The sequence below is a fragment of the Lonchura striata genome, chromosome 10 (assembly GCF_046129695.1).
Source record: "Lonchura striata isolate bLonStr1 chromosome 10, bLonStr1.mat, whole genome shotgun sequence".
Lineage (NCBI taxonomy): Eukaryota > Metazoa > Chordata > Aves > Passeriformes > Estrildidae > Lonchura > Lonchura striata.
The window spans coordinates 9,208,054-9,234,227 of record NC_134612.1 but is presented as its reverse complement, the minus strand read 5'-3'; the positions used below and the strand labels follow the sequence as shown (position 1 = coordinate 9,234,227).

The window sequence follows — 26,174 nt, the reverse complement described above, 5'->3', positions numbered from 1 at the left end:
AAACAAAAATATCAGCTATACAGCAAGGAGGATTTGACATTTTGTCAGCACTATGACCCTGGGCATTTGGGGAACCTGTAAACAGAGACACAAAAAAGGGAAAAAGAGGCTTCTGTTGAGGTGCCTCCAGGCTGGACTGTTACCAGCAATGGTTTGTGAGCTTGTAATAAAAACTTGAAATTTAAGTGCTTAAGATCTCTTCAGAAATCCAATTACAACATCTAATAGTATCTGACCCTTCAAGAAAATTACACACTAAATACAAGTCCTAGCACACTTGGACAGGAAAAAAAAAAAGTCAAACCTAATGTATGACCTGATGCAAAGCCTACAGCTTTGCATCAGGTATTACCCACAGCCAGTGCTTTTAAAAGCAGGTAAATGCAGATCATATGCAAATAAAAATTGACCAAACACTATTAATTTTCCTGCAATGAAAATCCAGGCTAACCTGGCAATTCCTGCTCTTGCATTCAGTCCAAAATGGTCACACTTATCTCAAACATTTGACAATAATGAACACATTTCTATATTATCAACTCTGTACCACTGAAAAAACTGGATGTAAAGGGGCCCAATTTGTGAAATTAATTTTATTTTGGAAACATGATATCCAATTACAAATAAATAATTCATACAATATAACTCAATTAGGGTATACAATGTTCAGGCAGTTCATAGTAACAACCAAGATCACATTGAAAATGAGTTTACATTAAATAACCCATTACAACAATATACAGTTGGTCATTCAATTAACGTTTCAGCCTGATCCAAGGTGTAGGCAAGTTGAAAATTGTTCCTCTTACCAGTAAAGAAACAGATGTACATGATTTTATACCAAGTCCAAAGTAGTTGATACACCACAGTAATAAAAATTAAAAATGCTGCATTGCATCACCTAAACATAGTTTTAGTACAGAATAAAAAGGTTGTGAATTTTAGCAGGACAAAGGTTATTGCAAAGGAGTTTTATGTCCTATATCAATTTCTTACCAGCTTTACAGGATGTTCCTAATGTGTGGTTTGGATTCCATACCCATGTCTGCATCCTGTCTGTACAGCAGTGGGATGTAGGGACCTGTGATGTTCTTAGCCCCAGTCACACATTGCTTTTCACTGCCATTTCAGCAGAATCTTTCCCTGCTCAGCTACAGCTCCCCTTTGAGGTGTGCTCCTGCCTCTGTGAATCCTGCAGCAGCAAACTCACACTGTCTTTTCCGACATGCAACTTCTGAATTTCTCACCTACCCCAGAAACCTTATGCTCTGCAAAGAACACTTACATCTAGATTGAATGATAGCCTAAAGTCCTGAAATTTTTTTAAAGAATTGTGAAATTTAAAGGATATTCGCAGCATCCCTGGAATTTCATGGCCAACCATTTTAATAATGAAATACATAGATTTTCACAAGAGAGTAAGTAGTTACAATTTTCAACGATTCAGAGACCTGGTAAGTTTTTATTTACAAAAGTTTTGTTAAAAATCCCCCTCTTTTGGGGGCCCTTCAGGTGAGGTATATTGAGAGCCCCTTGCTCTTAGTTTGAACTCAAGATTGTTTAAAGTTCCAGCTCTTTCCATTACAAAATCCCCCACATGACAGAGACCTCTCCTCCCAAGCACACACTCCTCAGCCCCTGCACAGCTGCCCACAGCCCCTGGACAGAGCAGTGCATTCCAGCAGGTACTTTTGTTCTTGTCACACAGAGCATGGGAAGACACAAAAAAACCCAAAAAACCCCCCAAACCAAATAAAAACAAACAAACAAACAGAATAACAAAGAAAATGGAGGGAACTCCCAGCTGGCAAGCAGTGCATCTCTGTAGGGCTGGAACAAATCCCTCCAGAGCTGTTCTCGTGCTCAGCAATGCAGGAGCACAGGGGGGCAGCCAGAAGGAGCAGGGAGGGAGCCCCACACCTGCCTGAACATCCCAGCACAGCCCCCAGCACCTCCAGCATGTCCCTCACTGGGACATGGAAGCACTCACAATCCAGCAGGAGTGGAGTCTGTCTTGCTATAAATCAAAAGAAAAAAACCCACACCCATCATGAAGTTTTTTAAGTCTTTCTATCTCCAGCGCTGAGACTAAACTTAATGAACTGCTTTGTTTTCACATTCTGTAGAAGAAATAAATGTCCACAATGAATCTGATGCCTAGTGAAAGAGGAACTATATATATCACATCAATTTTAAACATAAAAAAACTGAACTGTGAAATTAAATGCACAGTTAGACTGCAATCCCATCTTGTGACTGGATTAGAAGAAAGAAAATAAAACTACTATTTCCAAACCATTTTAAAAGTTTCCTTTACGCAATTTCTCAAAAGGGGATTTAAACCCTTAGCAGAACAAAATACTAACTCCAGATTTGTTTAACCAAAAGCAGATTAATTTTCTTAAATCTGCTGCACAACGCACCAAGTGATATACATAGTACTTGAGCAATTTATTATTTTTCACTAAAAATCACAAAAATATTTTCACAATGTACAGTGTGTACTGAGTTCTATTTAAGAACCTGTTGATGGAGCACAGATACAAATGTAAGTGTTAGTAATGTCTAATACATGGTGTGACACTTCCCTACACCCTTGGCAATTTTTCCACATTTGGATTCTTCAGTCATTTTTCAACATTTGTCTTATCTCGATATGCCACAAGGTTTTCATTTATGAGCTGAATGTTTAAAGGCAGTAATCTCAAAAATATGGTTCTGATTTCTTTTTGTTGCTTCTATTTCCATTTGATTATTTACACCAAAATTTATCAAATTTTAACAGTTTGTCATGGACAGCAGCAGGGGAAATCCATAATTAGCACAAAGCACCACATCATTTCATCAGGGAACCTGCTTGATAACTTTCAACTCCTATGAATCTGCTTTCTATAGTCAACAGAGAGCATTAATTAAAAAAAATCTTTCAGAGGTTTATAAAAAGAGAATTTGCACATCAAATACCTCCCAAAAACTCATATCACAAAGACAATCACCAGGAACTGCCTGTCCCAAACTAAGCTTCTGGCCTTCAGCATTGCTATGTGCTACCACAGCAGGGCACTAAGTAAGCATCAGGACCTTGAGTTTTAGTACTACAAGTAAATGATACACAGGAGAGTAATCTCCAAATTAAAGCCATTTTAGTATTTGCTTCATCACGAAGTTGACTGATGTATGCCTTTTTACATTCTCATGTAACCCTGAATATTCTTTCCAGAAATATTTTGAAAATAAAATTCACATCTGAAACAAATCTGAATGCTCTCATTCAAGATGAAAAGAGCCCCCATATTTTTTTCAAACAATATCCATGAATCTCTATTGAAACAGAAATTGAGACTCCTTCCCCACAGTAAGAATTAGGTGTAACAAACCAAGCATCATAAATAACTCTGGCTGACAAATGCTTCAACTATCTGTTTCTAAAGCAAAAAGTACTACACAAAATAACAGAATCAAAGGGAGATTTTTAATGGCACAAAGGGCAGCTAGGCACTGTGTGAGCTGAGAACATAACTGTCATTATGACTTTAAAAATCCCCCCAAGGAAGATCTGGGTTGCAGCTAGAGCAGAGCAGGGGTCTTGCCAAACCTTAATAAACGAAGGAGGAAATCCACTCTAATGTCCAAACCTAATGACAAAAGACAAAGGTTGCTACAGTCCCTCTGTTAAAAGGACACAGTCAAGTTTGTAAAGTATGAGATGAAATTAATTATGAGAGTTCATATTAGCACTACACAATTCAGCTCTGGATGAAATGGTCATGAGCTATTTAAAAAAGGAGTTTCTGTATCTGAGAGATTATTCTTAGGTTTAACTTCTGCTGTGTTAATAGCATCTTCTGTATTAAAGGAGCTTTAACTAACACCTGCAAAAGTACCTGCCTCGAGGCAGAGTTGTGCCATGACCTTCCTTCCATTTTCAGATAAAAATAAAAGTAACCATTAGGCACATATCAAAGGTGCATTACATAAGCTGGAATGTCTAACATTTTCTCCCTCAGATTTACACAGAAAAACAGCACAGCAGCAAATAACCTGGTCCTCTGTTCAACAATTACCTTGTTACAAGCATTTTCAATGTACATAATGTCACAACATCAATACCTTCTTATCTTTAAATAATTAGGTAAAAAAAGGCCCCCAGTATAACCATTTCTTATATAGCCAAGTTCTCTCTATATACATCCAAATTTTAAAGATACAAATAAAACATTATACAGGATTTATAAATGTTTAAAAACTTGAGGCTTCAGAATCATGGTTTCCCAAAAAGACCCGGGAAAATCCACAGACTGAGAAGGTAGCAGAGAAAACTGGAAAAAAGGAGACAGACACAAGTTTGCTGCCGTAACATTTTACTCAACCTGCCAGTCATCGTGGAGATGTCGTTAGAAAGAGCAGTTTAAGCTGGAAATGAGGAATGGTGGTTTTGAGTGTTGATCTCAAGTGTCGAGTCGAGACAGGCAATTCAAGTATTTCCTGTTTGATGCAAGCCCAGCGCAGCAGCGGTGCAGGAGGGTTATTTGACGGTTTTGCCGTACATTCGCTCAATGTCCGTTTGATAGAACGCCGTCAGCTCCTTGCGCTTCAGTTTGAACGCGTCCGTCACCAGACCAGTCTCTGGGGTCCAAGGATCAGGGCTCAGACGGATCTTTACTGGGATTTCAAACTTCTCCAGGTTTGCTGTGAAAAAGAAACATTTTTAATGCAGAACCTAAATGGAACCATCTTCCTAAAGTTAAGCACAAAACCAGAAATCATAGTCTCACGCATGTGACCCAAATGAAGAAGTGCTCCTCCAACCCCCATGGTTGCTTTCACAAGCTGTGGGGTCACAAGCAGAGTGACAGGATCTGCTAGTACCTGTTGTCCAGTTTCCACAGAAATACTGGAATGAAGCTGTTCAGGTTATCTCTGCAGCTCCCTAACTTTTAAAAAATCCCCAGTGCATGGGAATTATATCCTCAAAGCAGACTGCTCTATCAGCACCATGGTACCCATCATCTGGAGTGAAAATCTTAAAATCCATACTAATTAGGTTAGAAAAAAATGGGGGAGCTTGTTTTTCCCCAATAGTTCAAAATTCGCCAAGGGAATTAAGTTCATATGGCAGCTCTTCTCTGTACTGAAAGAGAACAGTGCTCTCCATGTTATACCTTCAGCACAAAACACTATCATTTGCAACAATTTCTGCTGTGGTTTCAGATATGAGAAAAAAAATAACTTAAGAAAGTAGCCAAGAGATAGTAGTAATGAAATCCTCTCCTTTCAAGTTGAATTTCAGTAATATACACAAATGTATACTTATCATGTGCAACCTGCTATTTTTAGATTTTCCTGCCCCCTTTTCTTCCTTTGGCATTAGATTATGAAGTTTGGGGTTGTTTTTTTTTTTTTTGCTGCAATTTATCACTATATGCCCATAGTATTTAAAATTAAAGCCTGTGATACCACAGTGAAAACCAAAACCAAATATAAAATAACATCAAAATAATTGAATCAAATACTACCTTTCATCAATTTTTAAAAAGTATTTAATTCTCTTTAGAATAAGGTTGCACAAAACATGAAAGCAACTTTGTACATGCTCCCATCACAGCAGCTTCTGAGAATTACTTTGGCCATGTTCTCCATACAGTGAAGAAAACCAGACAAGGAAAGAGTGGCTGTAGTGTTGAGACTGCACTCCCAGGAGGGTGCTCCTGGGATGGGAGCTGGCAAATATCTTTAATATCTTTAATATATTCACAAGCAATATGGAGAAAAGTTTAATATTAACAAGCAGAAATTGCTGGAAGCATGTAGTTATCCAGGGTAGAAAGGATGAGGACAAAGTACAAAGAGGGACAGATGTACATTGTGATACTGAGCAACTGCAAAACAGCAACAAACTTCCATTGCAGGAAAGTGCCAAGCGATGAGTATGTAAAATTATATACCCCGATGATAATTCAAAAACAAAACATTCTGTGGCCATAACTGATAGTGTTATGAAAAAAGCTCAATGCTCAGAAATGGCCAAAAGCAAAAATAAGGCAGAAATTATTACAAAGAGCAAACAAAATATCCCTGTGCCACTGCTTCATTCTGCACCAGAACAGCCTGACAGAGTATGGCCAATTAGCATGAAAAAGATACTAAGGGGGAAGAAGAATGCACACTGCCAGAATCCCTGCCAGAACCAGCACTGGGACTGCTCACTGCCCTCCCAGAGCAGAGCTCAGCAGCTCAGCCTGAACTGGCAGAGGGAAGGCTGGGACAAACAAGGCATTTCTTCACACAAACACGCCAAGAAGCTACAAACTCATACAAGACACTATGGACACTGGTACAGAATATCGGAGTCATTTTCAAATGTGGCTAGAAAAGGAAAATCTTCTGAAAATTATTAACTACAAAGATGCTGCTTTGGTTTTGAAAATCCTTCAGAAGCAAGTGGAAGCCAGAAGAGCCCCTGTCACCATGGTTTATTTCAACTCTGTACTGGTACGTAGCATGTGAGACTATCTGATACCAAATGCTTATTATGATTATGGATCTAGAGCTGGCCCACACTGGTTTTGGACCAGCAGCAAGGTCAACAAGGTACTACAGGACATCTTAAAGAAGACCACACATACACATAGAGAGAACTGTACTTGTAAAGCTTCACTGTAAAAGCTTGTAAAGCTTCATTGTAAAAAGCTGCATGAAACAAAAGGACTGACTCCACTCGTGTTTTCTTGTTGGGGATTTTTGTATGAAAATCTCACTTCATACAGGTTCAATGAAATATACACATTCAATGAAATATTTTACAGCCTATGCTTATCTATTTCACAGACATTGCAATCCACAAGATTGATACCACCTACCCAGCTACTCACCTGCCATGGCAGCCTCAGCTAGCACCTTCAGAACCTCTTTTTCCATCTCAGGACTGTTACAGATCTCTTCCCAGGTTCCTTTAAATCCTTTTTTTCGGGCTAGTTCTGCGAGCTCCTTTTGATTTGGCACAACAAATCCAATGACATAAGAATGGAAGCTGAGAAGCACAATATACTTGAGTGTGAATCTGGCAAAGTAAACAACTCTTCAAAAATAACGTTTCAAGTTGGGGGATTTACACTTCATACAGAGATATTGCTCTTAACAGCTGGCTTTTGTTCACCTGATAATCCTCCTGAAATAGTTCACAAGTTACCTCTGCCTGCTTAAAAGTAAGTAGAAAGAGAAGCTACTTACCTTACAGTAACTGGATTGCTTCAAGGTGTGCTGTCCATATGCATATTCCACTGTGTCTCATGCCCAAAGCTTTGGGAAGCAGCACCCACACGATGTCACTGCGCCCTGCCTCTGCTCATGCTCTGCAGCCCGGAATGGAGACTGGTGTGCGGCTTCCCTACCTCAGTTTCCTCTCAACTGCAGAGTCCAGTTACTGTAGAGGAGTAGAGGACTGCAGTGAAGAGGGGTTGGACAGCAGATTGTGGAATGAGCATATGCACAACACATCTCAAAGGATGCCTGCTTCTGTAAGGGAAGTGACTTCTCTTTCTCTTTCAAGTGATTGTCCACACACCCACTCTACTGTTGGCACTTTTTTTGTCTGCTCCTGACATGCCCAGAACATAGGAAACTGTGATCTCAAAGTCTTTGGGCCCTAAAGCACAATTCACTCTGAAACAGGTATTCAAAGCTTTTCAGATGGAGTTTAGGTAAAATTTGCACAGAACCTCACACAGCAGCTTGATGCGTTCTAACAAAGCAGATCACAGAGCCAGAGTTGAAAATGATCTCAGAAGAGCTCCTAATCAATTCACCTGCCCTGAAGCAGGGTCAGATACATCTAACAGATGTTTGTCTACATATTGCTTTAACATCAGCAAGCACTAATGCCAACACTTCATCACTCGTAGCATGGATAAGCTGCTGCTGATGGCAACTCTAGACTCTACCTCTTTGAAATTTACCTCACAATTGTCAGATGTCCCTCTTTTCCACAGAAGCTATTGATGCATTCACAGATTTTCCTTGTCACCTTTTTAGTCTTGCTTCCTTTCTTAGGTTTATTTAGATGTATCAGCAATGCCCTTTCCTCCTAATTCATGCCTCACAGGTCTCTGCCCAGACATTGCCATTTTTTTTCCTGGACTCTTTTCATGAGGTCCATCTCTTCAGATGTGCTACATGTGGAACTCAGACCCTTTAATACTTGTTAGAGCAAAGAGATCATTGTGCATTTCGTAGGCAATACATCTGATTATGCCCTTTACCTTCTTGTAACAGCATGGCACTTATGGACTCATGTCAGCTCCTACAGAATTGCTACAACTGGTGGTTCTCACCCTTAACTTCTGCAGTTTGTTTAGCCGTAAATATAATTTACAACTCCTCTCTTTAAACTTACTGCCATTTTCAAGCAAATCTCCATCTAGCCAAGCTTGCTCTGAATTCTCATCCTATCCTCCACTTGGATAGGATGGCTTTGGTTCTCTCCCATCTTAACTATCTACAGATTTATTAAATCTTTTCAACTCTCACCAGACAGACCATTAATACAAAATATGGAAACGTAGCCCTAGCATGCAGATTACTGTACTATATCCTTTAAGGTCTTCAAGATAATTTTAAGATAGTACCTCTAAATATACTTTTGGTTACTGCACATAGCAATTTTCTCCTTTGTTACTGGCATGAATCATAATGGGCATCTGACAGGAGCTGAGAAGACTCCACCAGAGTCCATTATAAACACAGGTTTCCCTGGCAGCATCATCACAAGCTTTGCCTGCCAGCTCAACACAATTCTCATTCTTCTCTTCCTGAAAATGTATTACAGGATGATTTCAGATTAGCCTCACTATCACTGTACTGCTTGCATCTCACCTTCTGCCCTTGCCTCTGTCCCATTTTCCCCCATGCCCACTCATGCTGTACTCTGCACTGAACCCTTGTAACTTTGCTCCCTAATGTGCACATATTCTGTGTGAAGGCACCTGGGACACAAAGGACTCTCATCTCTGGATCCTGTAGTCCTTTGAAATGCTCAAAATCATGTCCAGCAATATCACCAGTGCCTCCAGGGATAAACAGCACATAGAAGTAATCAGTTGGCTGGGTAAGCATCAAACTTTCTGTTAATCTAAAATTCAGCCCCTTCAGTAGAAGTGTACTTGTTCTGGATGACCAGGTTCAGCAAAATGTTTTTTTTTTTTTCTTGGAAAGAACACCTTGCAGCTCTCAGTTCCTGGTAAATGTAGTTTTTCATTCTGTGCTACAAAGTTAAATCTCCACTTGTTGCAGTTCAAATGCTAAAGCACTGCTTTGTCTTGAGAGGTATTCTGAAGGTACATCTTCCCTCTCGAGCAGTTACTTCCCTGTCCTTATGCCAATCCTTTGTATTTGGTACCTTTGTCTTGAAAGTGATTTTCAGAGGAAATTTTCAGACTCTGGTCCTCAAGACCTCCTTAGTCATCTCTTCCACAATGAAAGATTTTGCCAAAATGTCTACCCTACACTAAGCAGCCTCACTCTCTTGCTGTGCTTATGATTCTACCTATGTACAGCTCTCAGACCTGTGGTCAGAAACATTTAGTGGCACTACACATAGATACCACTGCTTCTATACTGCAAAGTCTGGTCCTTATCTCCTTGAGATGACTGAGGACTCCCTCAAGTTTTTTGCCACGTTTGCTCACTCCTCAGGTAACTGAGTTACTCCTTTTCCTGACGTGATGCTTGAAACCCACTTAATATGTCTGGGGTGGAGTGTCGATAAAGCAGTAGGAGTCTCCCCTGACAGAGCTCTAATCACCACTCCTTTCAGCAAATGTTTTTATTCCTTATCTCACTTATTTTGTCTGAAGTCAATATAGCTTTTGAGGTAGCAACATCATGCAAACAATTCTGATTCCCTACTATGATGTTCAGAGGAGTTTCGCATCCTAAAATCTAAGGTCAAATGACATATTAAACCCATCCGTAAAAGTCTGCCTTCCGTGTCCTTTTGCATGTGGGAGACAGAACAGCTACAACTAAAGGACTCCTCCTGCATACAAGATTACCCAGGCAAAGTATAAAGAGAGAAAGGATCCAAGAAAGGTCACAAGCACAGTTACAAAACCTCTCTGAGCTCAGACTGCTGAGGTGAGCACATGCCCACAATGAAGTGTGCATATGGACAATCATTCAGGGACCCTATTACAAGGCTACTCAGGCCACATCACACACATAACTGTATTAAGAAAGTACAGCAGCAACAGAAAAACCAATCTGGAACATCTTGTCTTATTTGTCCTTGGTCTGGATTCTTGTTTGTAAATTACCTTTAAAAATTGCTCATAGGTTTTCCTATTTTTAAGTAATAGACACAATATGGCCTATCAGAATCAAATGTCTGGCTGGCAAGTGCATTATGTTGGCCTAGCAAAATTAACACAAAAATTTGGTAGCACAAGTCCAATAGCAAACTGCAATCCTGGAAGAGAGGAAATCACAAGTAGGAAGCTCTTTCTCCACAGATTACAGAGGGTGCTTAAAACAGTCCCAACTTCAGGCTGTCAAAGCAAGCAAACATTGAGACTCACACAGTGAGTCCAAACCACAAATAAAGTTTAAAGGACTGGCAATTTCCTCAGCAGTGACAGGCCCAATGCATGCCAGCCTACTGATCCAAAACTGTCAAAACTGCAGTTACAGAATGACTACACAAACCTCCCCCAAAATTACAGAGAGCCAGGTGAACAAACCAAAACTTGTTTTATTTATTACCACTGTGCAATTCTCTGGTATCGTTATCCTGGCTTCTTTCAAAGTAAAGTGTGGCTTTTTGGGACATAATGGGAATCGGAATATTTCTGATCATTCAGAAGCTCCAAACTAACTTTCCAAATATCAATGTCAAAAGGAAACAAAGACCACCTGAAATATATTTATATGTGTAAGAGCTAAGAAACTCTAGAAATAGAAACTTAAGACATGCTTGAGCCCATATCACCTCATTTATTAGTACACATATAAAGCAAATAGAAATTAGTTTGATTGTCATTTATTGTGTGTTTGCACAGTGTTTAGAGTGTGTTTTTTCTCAAGCTTCACGGTGGTGTACTGCAGGGGTAAAGAAAAGCAAATTTAATTCACAAGCCAGCTACTGGGCCACTGATGGCTTTTTCCCCATCTTCCTCTGAAGTACCACAGTACTTCCCCTGAAGGACCAATCACAACTAAACACAGCAAGGAACAAGGTGTCCTAGGGCTTCTAAAGCTAACAATTTCAAAGTGCTTGAGTGATGTCTGTAATTAATGCAATAGACCTCAGCTGCTTTTCAGACAGGGGAAAGGGAAATGTAAGACTCATCATTGGTATTTTCCAATAGATGATGACAACAAATGAGAAAGGAAAAATAAAAATGGATTTCAGATCTTTCCGTTTTGATAGAGAATTATTCCATTGTATTATAAGCAAAATCCTTTTTTTAACCGATTAAAAAAATTCTACACATTAAATGGCAAAAAATTTTGCTTCAAGAGGACAAAGAACAGAGCAGTAACAAAGCATAAGCTGCTCTTACCTGCTTGCATATGCACAAATATTATCCACCAGTGGAAGATTCTTCAGAGCTGCTTCCACTTTGCCAAGAGAAACATATTCTCCTGCCTGCAGTTTTACAAGGTCCTTTTTGCGATCTATCAAGGAGGAAAGGAATTAAGTGTTAATTACAGAACAGAAAATTTGGAAACATTTGATTTTACATTTTCCTGAAATGCTCATTTAAATATACAAACCAGAAACCTTTAATGTTAGGTTTCCAGACTGCATTTTATCAGTCTGGGATGATATTACATAAATGAGGGATATTACAATTCCATGCATTTTCTGCCTTCAGAACAGCATTTCCTATATGACAGCACCATCATGTGCCTGGAAGACAAGCAGGACTAGGCAAAAGCCACTGGTAGCCAGGAGCACACATTTTGTGCTGTCTGCTCCAGATCATTTGGCACCATTTGGTGACATTATGTTATTTATTTCAGGCTAAACCCATATTTAAAGAGCAACTGTTCACCTTCTACTTGAAAAACAACAACAGGAACCAAAAATTACACCCAAATTACTTGAGGTTAGTCTACACAACCATACAAATTTATACAATATCAGGCAGATTATCTACTCAGCTTATATTTAACTCTCTAATTACTGCCCAGTCTCACTACCTTAGGGAGTAAATGTTAAGAATGTTTCAAAATGAACCAAAAATCGTCTTCTAAAACACACAAACTACATTAACATATCAGAACTTCCCCGGATACACAGGAAGGCTTTAGATTGCATGACAAGATATGGAGGTTCTTTTTCATTACTGTATTTCACAGACCTGAAAAATGTGTGTATACAAATATCTATACATATACATGATACCTGAATTTATTAACTCACCAATAATTTTTAGACATCCATCATGATGAAACTCTCCAATGTCTCCAGTATGGAGCCACCTCTGCCCATTCTCATCAACAGTGAAATCCTGTCTGGTTCGTGCTTCATTTTTGTAGTAGCCCACAGTCACATTCTGCCCTCCAATAAGGATCTCACCTCTAGGATATGGTTTATCAGTATTGTAATATCCACCTAGAAGGGTGGGGAGTTTAAGTTTATGAGAATGAAAACATATTCCAAAGCAAAAATTTGTGCCATTCTTCTGGCAGAAGTAAGTATGTGCTTTATCAGTTTCACACAGGCTCAAATAAAACCAAATAGTTTTGCCCCATAGTTTAGAAAAGAAAAAATCCATAAGGCTTTGCATTAGTCTAAAACACACTTTAGAGTATTTCTGCTCTACAGTACATAAAAGCCTACAGTGAAAGAAAATACCCAAATGCATTTCAAAATGTATTATATGTCTTTTATAAAGTATCCATTAAGCTTCTATTCTACATGCCAATTTTTAAATGACTTTAAGAGTATTATTATGAATATTATTTTTAAATAATATCTTAATGGCAACTGAAGGTATTGTGCACACTACCCACTCAAAATGCCACTTGCACTGATAACTTCTGTGTGGGTATTTCCCTATTTTGGAACTACTGAGGAATTTACTTTACATTTCTTCTTCCCAAGAGCAAACTTTTATAGGCAAAAGTAGCATTTAAAATCCTAACAGCCAAAGTAGTCTTTAATTACTGCTACTGAGCAAAGCCCAATAGAAAAACACAGTTCTTACAAACATACAACAATTAAATCATAAGCAGGAATTCTCACCTTCTTCCCAGTTCATTAACTTGATTTCACAACAGACCAAAGGTGCTCCCACTCTTCCTGTAGTGTAGTCCCAAACTAGAATTTAAATAAGTGCATTTTCAGAAAAACAAAAAACCAAACATAGTTAGAAAGAAAAAATCTTTTGTTGTCATGCATCCTCAGTGAAGATTAACTGCTATTTATTTCTGAACTTTAATTCACAGAACCAAACCTCCAAGAAAACCCAGCAGATTTATCAAGAGAACACAGATAAAATTCTTATCCCATCAGGAGAGTAGATGGCAGTATTAACAGGTTCCCACAGTTACTAAATGGCAACTGAAACCATTAGGTTCTGTTATATGAAATTAAAATCTGGTGCAGGAAGATTTTAATTCCTGACTCCTCAACATAGTGAACGAAATTTGAAAAGAATTATTCAGCTTATATGGCAAGTACAACACCAAGATCTCATTCACACTAGAATGGGCTGCTCCGCCACAAAGGAGAACTTTCATTTTACACGTAGGTCACCTGCTACAGCACAATGCATCCAGATCAGATGTTACACATTTCTGGGAACACCCGATTCCGGGACTCCCCGGTGATGTTGGTGGCAGCGGCAGAGGAGCGGGCAGGGCTGAGCCGCGCGGGGCGAGCGCGGGTGCCCGCGGTGCCACCCACCTTCGGTGATGGTGCCAGCCCCGGCGGACTCGGTGAGGCCGTAGCCCTGCCCCACGGGGCAGCAGAAGCAGATGTTCATGAAGCGCTGCGTGGCCGCCGAGAGCGGGGCGCCGCCGCACAGCAGCACGCGGATCTTCCCGCCCAGCAGCATCCGCACCTTGCGGAAGATCAGGCTGAAACGCAAAGGGAAAAGGACATCCTGGTGCTTCAGAACAAACCAAGAGAGCACCTAGTTCGGGATCTGAACTGAGCTTCCACTGTCTTCAAATACACTTTCATGACTTCCAAGCAAAGCCTTAAAATAGCACATTTAAGTTTCCAGAAGTACAGGCACAGATTTCTAAGATTGTTTCCATGTCTAGTTTGAAGATGGGTTAAATGTTTGAGAACACAGATTTAATGAGGCAGTAAAGTTGCATGATTTTCTCCTAGAAATACTTTAAATTGTATACATTTTGCAAATACATTATCCTTTGCTCCTACAGAATCCCAGAGTTAGACTCAATGATCCTGTTGGTTCTCTCCATTTTGAGGTTTACCATTGCTCCCTTCTGTGAATATGGAGTCTATATTTTTCTGTAGGAATAAACATCTCATCTTACCCAAAAATTGTATAAATCTATTCCTAAATTCCTGCTGAAAATGCAATAAATGTAAATTTTCCATCAGTTTCAAGTTAAACAACACTCAAATTGTATCAGTAAGTATTTAAATCCATCACACAAACTCCTGATTTGTTGTTTCAATTTACACTCAAGTATAGATTTGTTCATTTTCTAAGGGTCAACAATAAAATGAAGAAAAGCACAAGAAAACCAGACACTGCTAACATGGTAAGACTTTGATCTTTTGGTGCCATTACAAATGAAGTTAACATTACCTGTCGCAGAGGGGGGTAGTGTAACCTTTGGAAATCTGCTCCATTTTGTAGTTGTAGGCCAATATAAATAGATTCCGCTGGAAACTGGTCATTTCATTCACTTTATTCATGACATTTTTGTAGATTCGATCCATAATTTCCTAGTTACATAAAAAGATGAACTTTAGCTCAAAGAAACAGAAATCCTGACTTCAGTACAGCAAAAAGAAAACACAATCTAGAAATTCTAGTGAGCTTCGGGTGACAACCCACTTCCCAGGTTCCCTCCTCTTCCCCTGCTAAGAGACAGCAAGATGTTCGTGGAAAGGAGGCAAGCAAAATCTGGGCATGAGCAGAAGTTAACCCCCAGCAGCCAACTCTCTTTATTCCACTCTTTCACTGTAACAAACTAGAAATTACTAATTAAAATGGGAATTGAAACTAGCTACCTTAAGTTTGAAGAAGTTTGATACTCATATCATGATTGTTTATTCCCATCATACAAATAAGTACCACAATTATTATTTTAAGGCAGTTTAACATCAGAGATTCTACCTTTTCTATCTAAATGGTCATGGTATTAATTTTGTTGCTAAAAATTGAATTATAAATTATATTTTTAAAAAAGTTTTAAAAATTACTCATCCTTCAGTTACTTACCGGAACTGCTGCCATTAGAGTTGGCTTCAGTGTAGTAACATCCCCTTTGCTTCCTTTCTTTATTTTAGAAGACTAAAGTGAAGTGAAGAATAAGTTTACTAGCAGACACATTCAAAATCTTTAATACCAGAAACAAAATTTGTAGTGTTTTTAAAGAAATACTACAAAGATTTAATGTAAGTAATTTTTTTTTTAATTTTAATTTTAAATTTTTTTTTTCCTGTAAGGACTTACATCTACAACATACCTGGTCAGCCAAGGTCTGAGGGGAAGAGTAACCGATGCGGCACCCGTGAGACAGACACACAAGCTCAGCACTCAGCTCCAGAACATGGGCAAGGGGCAGGTACCCAATATAAATGTCTTTTTCCCTGCAAAGAATTTTTAAAATATGGGTTTATGCTGTATCACTAGAGTCCTCAGATGCATCACTAAGCCAAATGTATGCAAAATTTACTGCAGAAATGGAAAAAGTAGAAAATGCCTGTGAGCTTGAGAGCATATTTCAAATCACATGGGTTTTGTTTCAAAAGTTGCATATGACGACACACTGTAGGTTTAAGGCATGAAAAAAGGGTGATGGTTACTCAACTCAAGACAATTAACCATGTGTTATGGTTGCAAAGGCAATTCAGTGGATGAGATTAAAAACTGCACCAAACAGAAAGAAGCCACAGAATTTAAACATTAACCGAGGAAAGCACTGCATAAGGAAGGTTTCAACCACTCTAGAGCAAGGTGGCCTCACAGGTTTTTGTGTCCTGGTTTTAGCCACATACCAAACAGGAGAGAATAAAGAGTACATGAAGTAGTATCATGTCATTCAGTGCAGTGCTGGAAGATGCTCAGATGTCAGTCCATTATATGATGTGTCACAGCCATATAAAACAGCAATATAAAACAGTTCCTATTTTGCACAGTAATTAATCTAAAATTAAATGCAATTACATGACTTCTTTACTAGCTGATCAGTAACAGTTGGTACGCACCCCAGGTTTGGGATCCTCTCAGCCATTCCAGTTATCCCAGCAATTATGTTGCAATGGGAGATCATAACTCCTTTGGGAATTCCTGTGGATCCACTTGTGTACATGATCACTGCAATATCCGAGGGCACAGGCCTGGATGGCTGCTTGTTTCCTGCAAGTTGTTAAAAAATAGGATGTGTGATGTGTGGAGAGCCTCTTGGGCTGGGAGATCTGACACACTGACACATTTCAGCAGTCACTGCAATACAGCACCACAGGACTCCTGCTATTACATTCTGCTTTTGTTTAAAAAAATTGTGGTCAAGCTTAAATGCCTTCACAAAGAGTAGGAACTTGGCATTAGCTGAGCAATACTTTGACTGATTGTCCTTATCCACCACAACAGTTTCCCTATTATTTTTCCCCTAGTCCTCCAGTGGAGAGAAAAATAAGCAGAGCTTTGGCTTATCCAAAGCACCAGCAAGCATCCCTGCCTCGGGAAGGTTCACTGCCCTGGTTCCACCCCTGTGTGTCCCACATGCTCCCTGGCAGGGAACAACATTTGCAACACCTGCAGCAAAGCACTGCTGAACCAACCTGAGGTCCCATCTCCATAAATATTTAAAAGAAGTTCTGCAGCTTTAATCAGATTAAAGTGCTTTTTAAATACTTGTGCTGAGAGCAAGAAAATACAAAAACTACTGTGCTTACTCAGGAAACTGCATCACACACACTGCAGTGGCACAGTGCACACACTGAATGAGAAGCATAAAAGCAACATTTAATCATTTTCCACTCACTGAATCCTGCCTATCCTGCACAATGAACAACACAGAGGAAAAGAAACATAAGAAATAGCTCATCTACTTAATATTAATTGGACACGTTTGACCATAAACAATTCATGATAGCATTTCACAGTTTATGAATGGTTAACTTGACAAAGATAACATTCTTTTATTGTAGTGCAGAGTATGTGATATTTAAAAGACTGAAGAAAAATTAAATACCTTTTTACATAGCACATAGATTAAAAATTTTCAGGGAGCTAATGAATTGCAGCCGGAATTTTACTGCTGGTGTCGTATTAAACTGTTTTAGTAGTACAAAAAACTGGTACATTGAATAGGGAAAAGTATCTTCTAAAGAAATCGAGAGGTCATGATGTTTGGAGGAAATCTGCCATTCCCCTGAACATCAAAATCAGATGGATTAAACACCCCCCCACACACCTAAAATACAATCCAACATTCTTATGCCTGCAGTAGTTAAGGGATTTGGAAAACACAAAGAACAAAAGAAAGCAACTACTGAAATCTTAAAATACTGGGATGGGCAGGTCTTCAGAGCCAAGAATAAAAATTTCTTAAGGCTACAATTCAAATAAGTTCTAAAATTCTGAATTACCATTCTAAAAATGTTACATAGACCGGAAATAAATTTCAGTGATTTTACACAGATTGATGCTTTCAGAAATGCAATAAGTGACCAAGTTCTATCAGATTCAAATGATTATTTTACATTTTGCTACCTGTGAATTTTACAAAACTTAACAGCAACAAGTTACTGGTTTCTTTTGTTATAAAATACACAATGATTTTCCTTCTGTGCCCTGAATAATGTGGTTTTAATATGTCTGATCATAAGAATGCTTTTTAAGTTTGTATCCTGAATTAATTGCCTATCCTAAAAGCTATCCTTCAACTTGGAACACTTGATTGTGGAGTCAGTTTTTACTCTGTTGAAAAACAAAAAACCAAAATCCAACCACCCACAACCAAAACAAAACAATAACAACAACAAAAAAAAAAATCACACAGATTTTATTTACAGGAAGAGGAGATCAGAAAAGGTTAAATCTACATTATTTTGAAATCTGCAATTTCTGTTTACTCAGTGGGGTCAAATTAGGGCACCAAAAGAGATGGTCTGAAGAGGAAGAACCTACCAGTGTCTGCCTTGGCCCCCATGGCTTGCACAGATGCCATGGTGTGAACAATGACACCCTTGGGGAACTCTGACCATGTTGTTGGTTTGCCATCCACTGTAATTATATGTCGCAGCAGTGGAACTTGAGAAACAATTTCCTGTGAAAATGAAAAATCAGTTCAGAAATTAAAAATTCCTTCTCTGCCAGGCAGTAAAGAAATCCAAAACCAAGAAAAAAAGCTCCATGCTATCTGCTGTATACTTTTTAAAAAGCACTAACATAAAACATCTCAGAGTTTTAAAGGATAAACCTCCCAAGCTCAAATAGCTGCAAAGCTTGAAGCTTACCAATTTTAAGTCCAAAAACTTCTCCAAACATTTACTGATTTGTATTTTATTTCATGAAAACCCTACAAATAAGACTGCAGTGATTTGCAGATATAATTGACTCCCTTCCCATAGAACACAGAGAAACTGGAGATACTGAGCTCACAATAATTCTTAGGTTACTCCTTGGTTATTATGCTATTTAAAATAAGCAACAGCTAGCAAAAATATTGAAAATCACTAGTTAAGCATTTCAAGCAAAACATGAGTTCAAAGACATTTATCAGTGTTCTCATGGAAGAAGAGAAGATCATCACCTATAGCAGACCAAATACATTCTCTCACTGCAAGCTGAAATAAATGTGCATGGCATAGATACTGTCATTGTAATAACTTCTCTTTACAATTTGGGAAGTTCTCATTCAAATTTCCACAACAGCACAGTTTTTCATTAAAACAATTGCCTTATCTGAAAGGTCCGGTTTCCCCAAAACACACAATGATGAAACTCATGCAGATTAGTTGTTCCACTTGGGTATTCCATCAGGCTCAGTAAGTCAAAAAAGTTCTTTGACTGTGCTAATGTTTAGTGAGCTTTTTCTCCCCCTGCATGGAAAAACATCTCTAACTCTTTAAACCCCCGTCTTTAGACATAAAAACCATTCTCTCCTGGGAAAACATCTGATAATAAGCCAGGAGCATGATCACAGCTCTTTATACATTGTTCTTCCCATTGTTACATTTATAGGCACTAAATCCAACCCGAAACCACAGCAGTTTCTTGTAAAGGTGTTTTTCCAGGCAGCACTCCAGCTCTGCAATACTGCAAATTGCTCATTCTCCACTCACTGAGCAGCCTAAAACCCACTCAAAGCACACTACCACTTTCTGTACATGAAGACAGATACATAAATTTTCTTCCAAAAGTGTCTGCCTTATGGAAAGGCAATAAATCATTGCTCTGTACAATGGAACCAGGCCATTTAACAATAGTGAACAGACACACTGCAAAGAGATAGCCAAAGAACAGTTTTCTGACCTTCAATTTTGTTTGCATCAGCTCTTTACTAGTAATGATGGTGGTCACCTCTGTTTCGTTCAGCCCATGAACTATTGCTGGGCCTCCCAGCGTGGCGTACAGAGTAACAACTGAAACACAAAACGGGAAATGATCAGCCCCTGGGTTACATTTTCAAGTATAGTTTACAAAAATGAACTGAGATTCATCTATTCCAACTTAGGCAACAGAATAAAAATATTTGTCAACTTAGAGATAGGACAGTTTTGATTTCAAAAAGCCTCTTAACAGCTGAATTTAAATACAGTGTGATCTTCAGTTACTCCTAGAAGGCAGAATGAACAACCATTCTCTATGTGACTGTTTACTCTTTTCCAAGGTCTAATTAGATGTCCCAAAACCACATCACCTTATGAAATTCTCCTGGATCCAGGCTCATACTGTCACTGCTTTTACCATTTGAAAAGTAGGCAAGCCTTCTCAGTTTAATCACTGTGTAACATTCCTCTTGTGCAACATTCCTCTTGCACACAGGAAAGAAGCAGCTCTCATCCATGTGACTTCTTTTTCCAGAATTCACATTCTCTGTTACTAACCTTTTACAATTGACTACTAATAACAAATTATTACGGCATGGCAATATGTGTCATCAGCAGAGTATTCTCACAGTCAGGAATAAATCTGTGACTAGCCTGTTCTGACATCTGTTTAAAATAATGTAATAAAGGTTTAATCCTCACACTCATTAGACCTTGAACTGACATCACAAGAATCATACAGAATAGCAAGAAAGAAAATATTTAGAAAATTGACTATAAGAAAACTAGTTTCCTGTTTGTAAGGTCAGCTCATTAGTGAGTGTGTTACACAATGATTTCATATTAACACCTTTAAAATAATATTTAATTTCCTGGTATATCAATGGAACTGAATGACAAGAGACCAAAAGAGACTAGGGGGGAAAAAAGACAGCTCAAAATTGCAGAGAAGCATTGTTCTCAAAAAAATTTCTATTTTCCAAGCAGAACACTAAACAGGGACCTCTCATAAAAGCTTTGAGATCAATCAACACAATTCATAATTATAATACCTTTGCTGGGAGTTTTGCCACAACAGGTATCAGAATATATTCTGCTTTTTAGTCTATATATAGCTAAATATTTAAAGAATGTAATTATGAAAATAAGACACCCCATTGTACATTAAAACTGTAATCACTGCAGCAAATATTAAAAACTAAAATTACATGAAGTTCTGTTGTATTCTAAGATTTTTATTTTAGTATTTTAAATCTAAGGAGTTACTAACCCGAAACAATTCAAAAGCAGTCTTCTTACACAGAAAAGTAAATAGTTTGTCTCTACTTATTTTTTTCTTGTTAAAGCAGCCCATCATAGCTCAGAACTGTTGCAGGGCAAATGCACATGCACTGTGTTTTCTTTAATTTGGTGGGAGCAAAGTCCAGAAGAGTGCCTCTCCTCGTTCCCACGAGCTCTCTCTGCTTACTGCAGTGACCCCTGTTATATAAACATGTAGCAGAAATTCAGCTGCCCCAAGCCAACGAGCAGAATCGAGCTGACAACACCGCCCAGAAGGCAAAGCATCATCTCAGGAATAACCACGGGGGTACTTAATTACTCATCTGCAAATAAGTACATTAAGACAGAGCTATATGACACAGCTAAAGGGAAAGAGAGACCATTTATACGATGGTGCACTGATGTTATGGAGAGAGCAAAACTGAGCAATGACTCACTCTGAAATTCTCCACACTGGCATCTAAAACTTTTTCAGGCAAATCCAAAAGTTTTGATAGCTTTTTCTGTCCTCATTCTCTTAAGAACGTACTGAGGAGGGATTATTTTGTATTCACCTTTATACATGCAATAGTACAAATGAGTCTTTGTTATCTGACCAAAGGCTTGACAAAAAGAAAACCCCCAACACCACTAAATTTGCCAGCTCATAGAAGACAAAACCTTACCCTAAAGAAACAAATAGAACTTTACAATTTTTTTCAAGGTACCTGGTATGTTAAACAGTATTTCAACATCCATCGTACATAAAGAATAAAAAGCAAAATGAACCTTTAAAGGCTTCAGCCAAATTAATTCTGACCAAATCACTTCTGCTCAAGCGTGATTGAAAAATGAAACCTATGTTCTCCTATTCCATTTGGGTATGCCCTTGTGTATTTTATCTGCCTACTCTGGTGAAGAGCTGTTCACACACATGAAGAGGTACTTAGGAAGAAAATATGTTTTCATGTTAGTGCTACTTCTTCTGTCTCTGATCTAGCAATCCCACTCTACCTCCTGAAAATATAAGACTTAGAGAACTTCAGAAAAAGTCACATTTAAATAAAGCAAGTATTTCTAACCATAAAATAGTTTGTGCAAGTAATCCATAACAAACATGACTTTCCTAATTTTAATTCTGAAGTGCAAAAGACATTCTGTCCAACACTATGTATGAAGCAGATGAACGTGCTCTGTTGACACCAGCTCTGGGCCCACTCCATCAGACTGAACACATTTCACATTTGGGAAAAATGTCCTAACACCCCCACAGCAGTTAGCTGGTATCAAACCTGCACACTGAAAAATGCTAGCACAAGCCATTTAGCAATGTCTTGCCACTCACTATAACTGTTTCAACATCATCTGAATCTTCCAATTTGTCCTGCAAGCTGCCTGTGAACACTGCACAGCTCTCTCTTCATCTGCCAGCACAAGTCAGCCAAGTTCACAGAAGATGACACAGCTTAGATGCTGAACACCACGTCAGAGTGTGTGCTGAGGCACGTCGCAGCAAGGAGATTTAAAGCACTAATCCAGCAAACCCAAAAACACACACATACCATTCTGCTCACAACATCCAGCCCCCAGCTCAGATTTCTCCCCTCAAATTACAAATCTCCCTAGGATTTGTAAATGTGATTCAGTTCCAAAGGAAAAAAAAAATATACAGGCCCTTGCATTTTATTCCCAGGATAGCCACTAGGAATCTGACAGATCCCAAAAGTGATAAAAAGGAACTGGCACAGAGACATGTAGTATAAAAGCAGCACAGGAATCTTATCTGAGAATAGTTTGTGCAGGTCTCTGCTCTGGTAGGCAGGTCAGCAGCATTTACTCACTGAAGAACCAACCAAAAACATCACCAATTTAGGTGGGAAGGCACATGCAAAGAGCACCTGCACACACCACCCATTGCAGCAGAGTGCTCAGAGCCATGGCCCATCTGGGTTTTATGGATCTCCAAGAATGAAGATTTCACAACCGTTCTTTGTTCCTGTTCTGATATAGAACCACCCTCACAATGAAGATACTTGCACTAATATGTAATTAAATTTTCCTGCCATTGAACCTGGGACTGTGGCTGCAGTGATATCAAAGCACACCTTTGTGAGCAGAGCCTAGCTCCATCTCCTCTGCATGCTCCCACTGGGTAGTGTCAGACAGCAACAGGATCTGAACTCACTCATCTTAATGCTGAACAGACCCCACTCTGTCAGCCTCTCCTCAGATGTCACATTCTCCAACCCCTGCACATCTTGGCAGCCCTCCACTGGACTTGCTCCAGGATGTCAGCACCTTTTTTCCTAATAGGAAGCCCCAGTGCAGACACAGTAGTCCAGGCATGGTTCTAGCAGTGTCCAGAGGAGAAGAATCATTTCCCTGGACCTAGCTACTACCATCCAGGATGCTGCAGGCCTCCACTGCAAGAAGGTGGAGAATCCTGGGTGCCTCAAGGCCCACCAGAGCCCTCAGGTCCTTCCCTGCAAAGCTGCTCTCTCCAGCTGTCCCCCAGCCTATACTAGTGCATTCCAGCATGCACAGAAGAAATTTTAAGTGCCTTTACTGAATTCCATGAGGTTCCAGACAACCCACTTTTCCAGCTGACAGGCTCCTCTGCACACCAGCCCCACCTTCGAGTGTACTGGTTGCTGCCCCCCAGGATGCCACCAGCTGCGACCTCCTGTGTTTGCACTCTGCCCTATCATCCAAGCCTTCAATAAAGAAATTAAGCAGTATTGGAGTCACTGTCTGCCACTGAAGCTGCCCAGTAACTCTGCTCTATGGCTTACAGTCCTTGCAGGCAATCCCTCTTACCCACCTTTGGTGGGTTTGGCTGCACAGGCACCACAGGAGGCCATGCCAAAGGCATTCTACAGTCCCAGTACAAACACCCATCCTGTCCTTGTCCACAGAGCCAGCTGCCACACAAGGCAAGCAGGCTGACTTTGAAATGTTAAGGGCCAGAGCAGTGCACCTTGTCACCAGCTCCATCCTTAACACTGAGGGACCAACACAGCAAAAGGTACATGCAAAATAACCAGAGACAGGAGTAAAAGCTTATGTAAATGGAAACTGCTACATACTCATCATCATGGTCTTCTCAAACTGAAATAGACTTGTGCTCAGAGCAAAGAGGGACTGTTTAAATATAATTAGAGTTGCTTCCAAAATCAGAAAAAAAGTATAATTGATAGACATCTTTAGTGTATCTAGGCAGGAAATCAGGAAATTCTGCACACCTGGCTTTTACAGCCCACCTCTTACTGAAGGAGGGTAAATGTGGCACAGGAGGGAAAAGGTCAAAGCATGTGAGGAACAGCAGTTTCTGGCACGTCCTGAGGGACAAGATGTGTCCCCCTGAGAGCATCACAGAAGCCAGCCAGGCTGGGCTTAGCTAGGTACAGGACATATTAAGGAGTGATGATGAAACAGACATTTAAACAGCTATAGCACACTGAGACCAGCATTCAGTACATTCCTGACCAAGAAAAAAAGCCCAACCAAAATCAAAATTGAAAACTGACAAAATATTCAGACAAAACAAAACTTGCAGGCACAGATGAAGGTTTGACGTCAACTCCTGAAACTGAGTCAATGAATTCATGTGTGATTTTTGTTTGTTTGTTTTCAGAAACTTGGGAATCTGTACTGATTTGAGATGAAAAAAAATAAACCTCTTACAAATTCATTGAGCAAACTATACTTCCCAAAACTATTCTCCCCATCTGCCAATAGATACAGGTTTCTCTAGTCACTAAAGCAAAAGGCTACCAAATGCACAGTTTCTACCTTATGCAGTATTTTTTTACTTGAAAACTTTGATGTTCTATACAAAATCTAGATAAAGTTTTCTTAGTACATAAAGCAAAGCAAAAAAGAGTTTTGTTTTCTGACTGTGGGATTAAAAGCCATAAAAGCTTCAGGGAAGACAGGTACTCACGTTGGTAGTTGCACATAAAGCAGGCCTGGGCTGCAATCATCCACTCAGCTCTGGTCTCACAGAAGATAGCAATGTTAGTCTTTGGCTGCTGACCCAAGACTGCTAAGCCATTTCCAAAATTAACAGCTTTAATGTATACATCTTCGTAAGAAAGCCATGTGTACTTGCCAAGGATGACCTAATAAGAATAATAAAATCAATTTAGAAAATGAAAATCCTTAACACATGTCCTACTAGATCTTCGCCCATGTGAAAAATCCACAGCTGTTTGAGTAACATGTGCTTGAATGATAACAGCACTTTACCCAAGATAAAGATGATACTTTTTCTTGCCAAAAGCTACAGGGCCTGTGGAAGTTCCAACATAAATACCGTATCACAATGCAACATCTCCATGCATGTTACCACCTCAGTTTCTATTTTCATAGAAGGGAAAGCATATGATTCCTCCCATCTTTTGTAGCTTCAGGAGCCCTCTGAAATACTGTTTGGTTATCTGGCCCACATACCTTCACTTTTTAAAAAAGTTTGGTTTATGTAAAGGATGGGAAGCATTAGTTAGCACAGTACATTCTCTATATTTGCTTCCTTGGATATCTGAGCTACAATTCTACACAAATATGACACTCAGATGTTCATTTAAAAAATGGAAACTGGACTCCAGAAATCAGTACATCCATGGGCCCTCAGTCAGAAATTGTGAAATACTTTTCCCCTTATTCTGAAACAAACGTCAAGGGGATGAGCAGTAATAATTTTGCCTTTTTTTACTGTTAAACAAAAGCAGGACAGAAGACAGGATAGGAAATTACTGGCAAGCCTCAGTTCTGAGAAATCATGCAGAATATATTAAGCAATCTCATTTTTCCATATGGGAAAGCTGGTACACAGTAAAACTGGATTTGAATTTACAGGTCACTACCCAGATTTCTGTGTAGACTTGCACCTTGCAGTACTACTTCCTTACTGAGTGACAGGCTATTTCATTGAGACCAACCTAGATACATTCATATGAAGGTGTTTTATACTGAAAATCAATACTTTAAACTATTATATCCTACCCATCTATTTATATAAACACACTGACAATTCTGAAAAACAATTTTTAATCAAGTATTTCAGACATATTCTTTACAAAGCATTAGTAATAAATGCAAACACTAAAAACAAACTAGAAAAAGCTAGAACTAGAAAAGTTCCTTCATTCTTTTTTCCATATTTCATTCATCAATGGGAACTAAATTTCAAACTTTGGGCTGTCAA

At 39.1% G+C, this 26,174-nt stretch overlaps 1 protein-coding gene across 5 annotated transcripts in view; it reads right to left on the bottom strand.

The window, feature by feature from the left end:
- Positions 1–578: 578 nt before the first annotated feature.
- ACSL3 (acyl-CoA synthetase long chain family member 3) overlaps positions 579–26,174 on the bottom strand; it is a 51,317-nt gene continuing 25,721 nt past the window's right edge. For all 5 annotated transcript variants that reach the window (XM_021553711.3, XM_021553710.2, XM_021553715.2 and 2 more), the window contains 13 exons: positions 24,912–25,089; positions 19,692–19,801; positions 18,345–18,483; positions 16,418–16,568; positions 15,676–15,799; positions 15,429–15,500; positions 14,790–14,929; positions 13,910–14,082; positions 13,247–13,321; positions 12,422–12,613; positions 11,556–11,670; positions 6,873–7,030; positions 579–4,689 (listed from right to left, as the gene is read on the bottom strand). In XM_021553711.3, the coding sequence (XP_021409386.1) occupies positions 4,526–4,689; positions 6,873–7,030; positions 11,556–11,670; positions 12,422–12,613; positions 13,247–13,321; positions 13,910–14,082; positions 14,790–14,929; positions 15,429–15,500; positions 15,676–15,799; positions 16,418–16,568; positions 18,345–18,483; positions 19,692–19,801; positions 24,912–25,089 (1,791 nt within the window). In that variant the 3' untranslated portion in view covers positions 579–4,525. The remainder of the gene's footprint in view (positions 4,690–6,872; positions 7,031–11,555; positions 11,671–12,421; positions 12,614–13,246; positions 13,322–13,909; positions 14,083–14,789; positions 14,930–15,428; positions 15,501–15,675; positions 15,800–16,417; positions 16,569–18,344; positions 18,484–19,691; positions 19,802–24,911; positions 25,090–26,174) is intronic.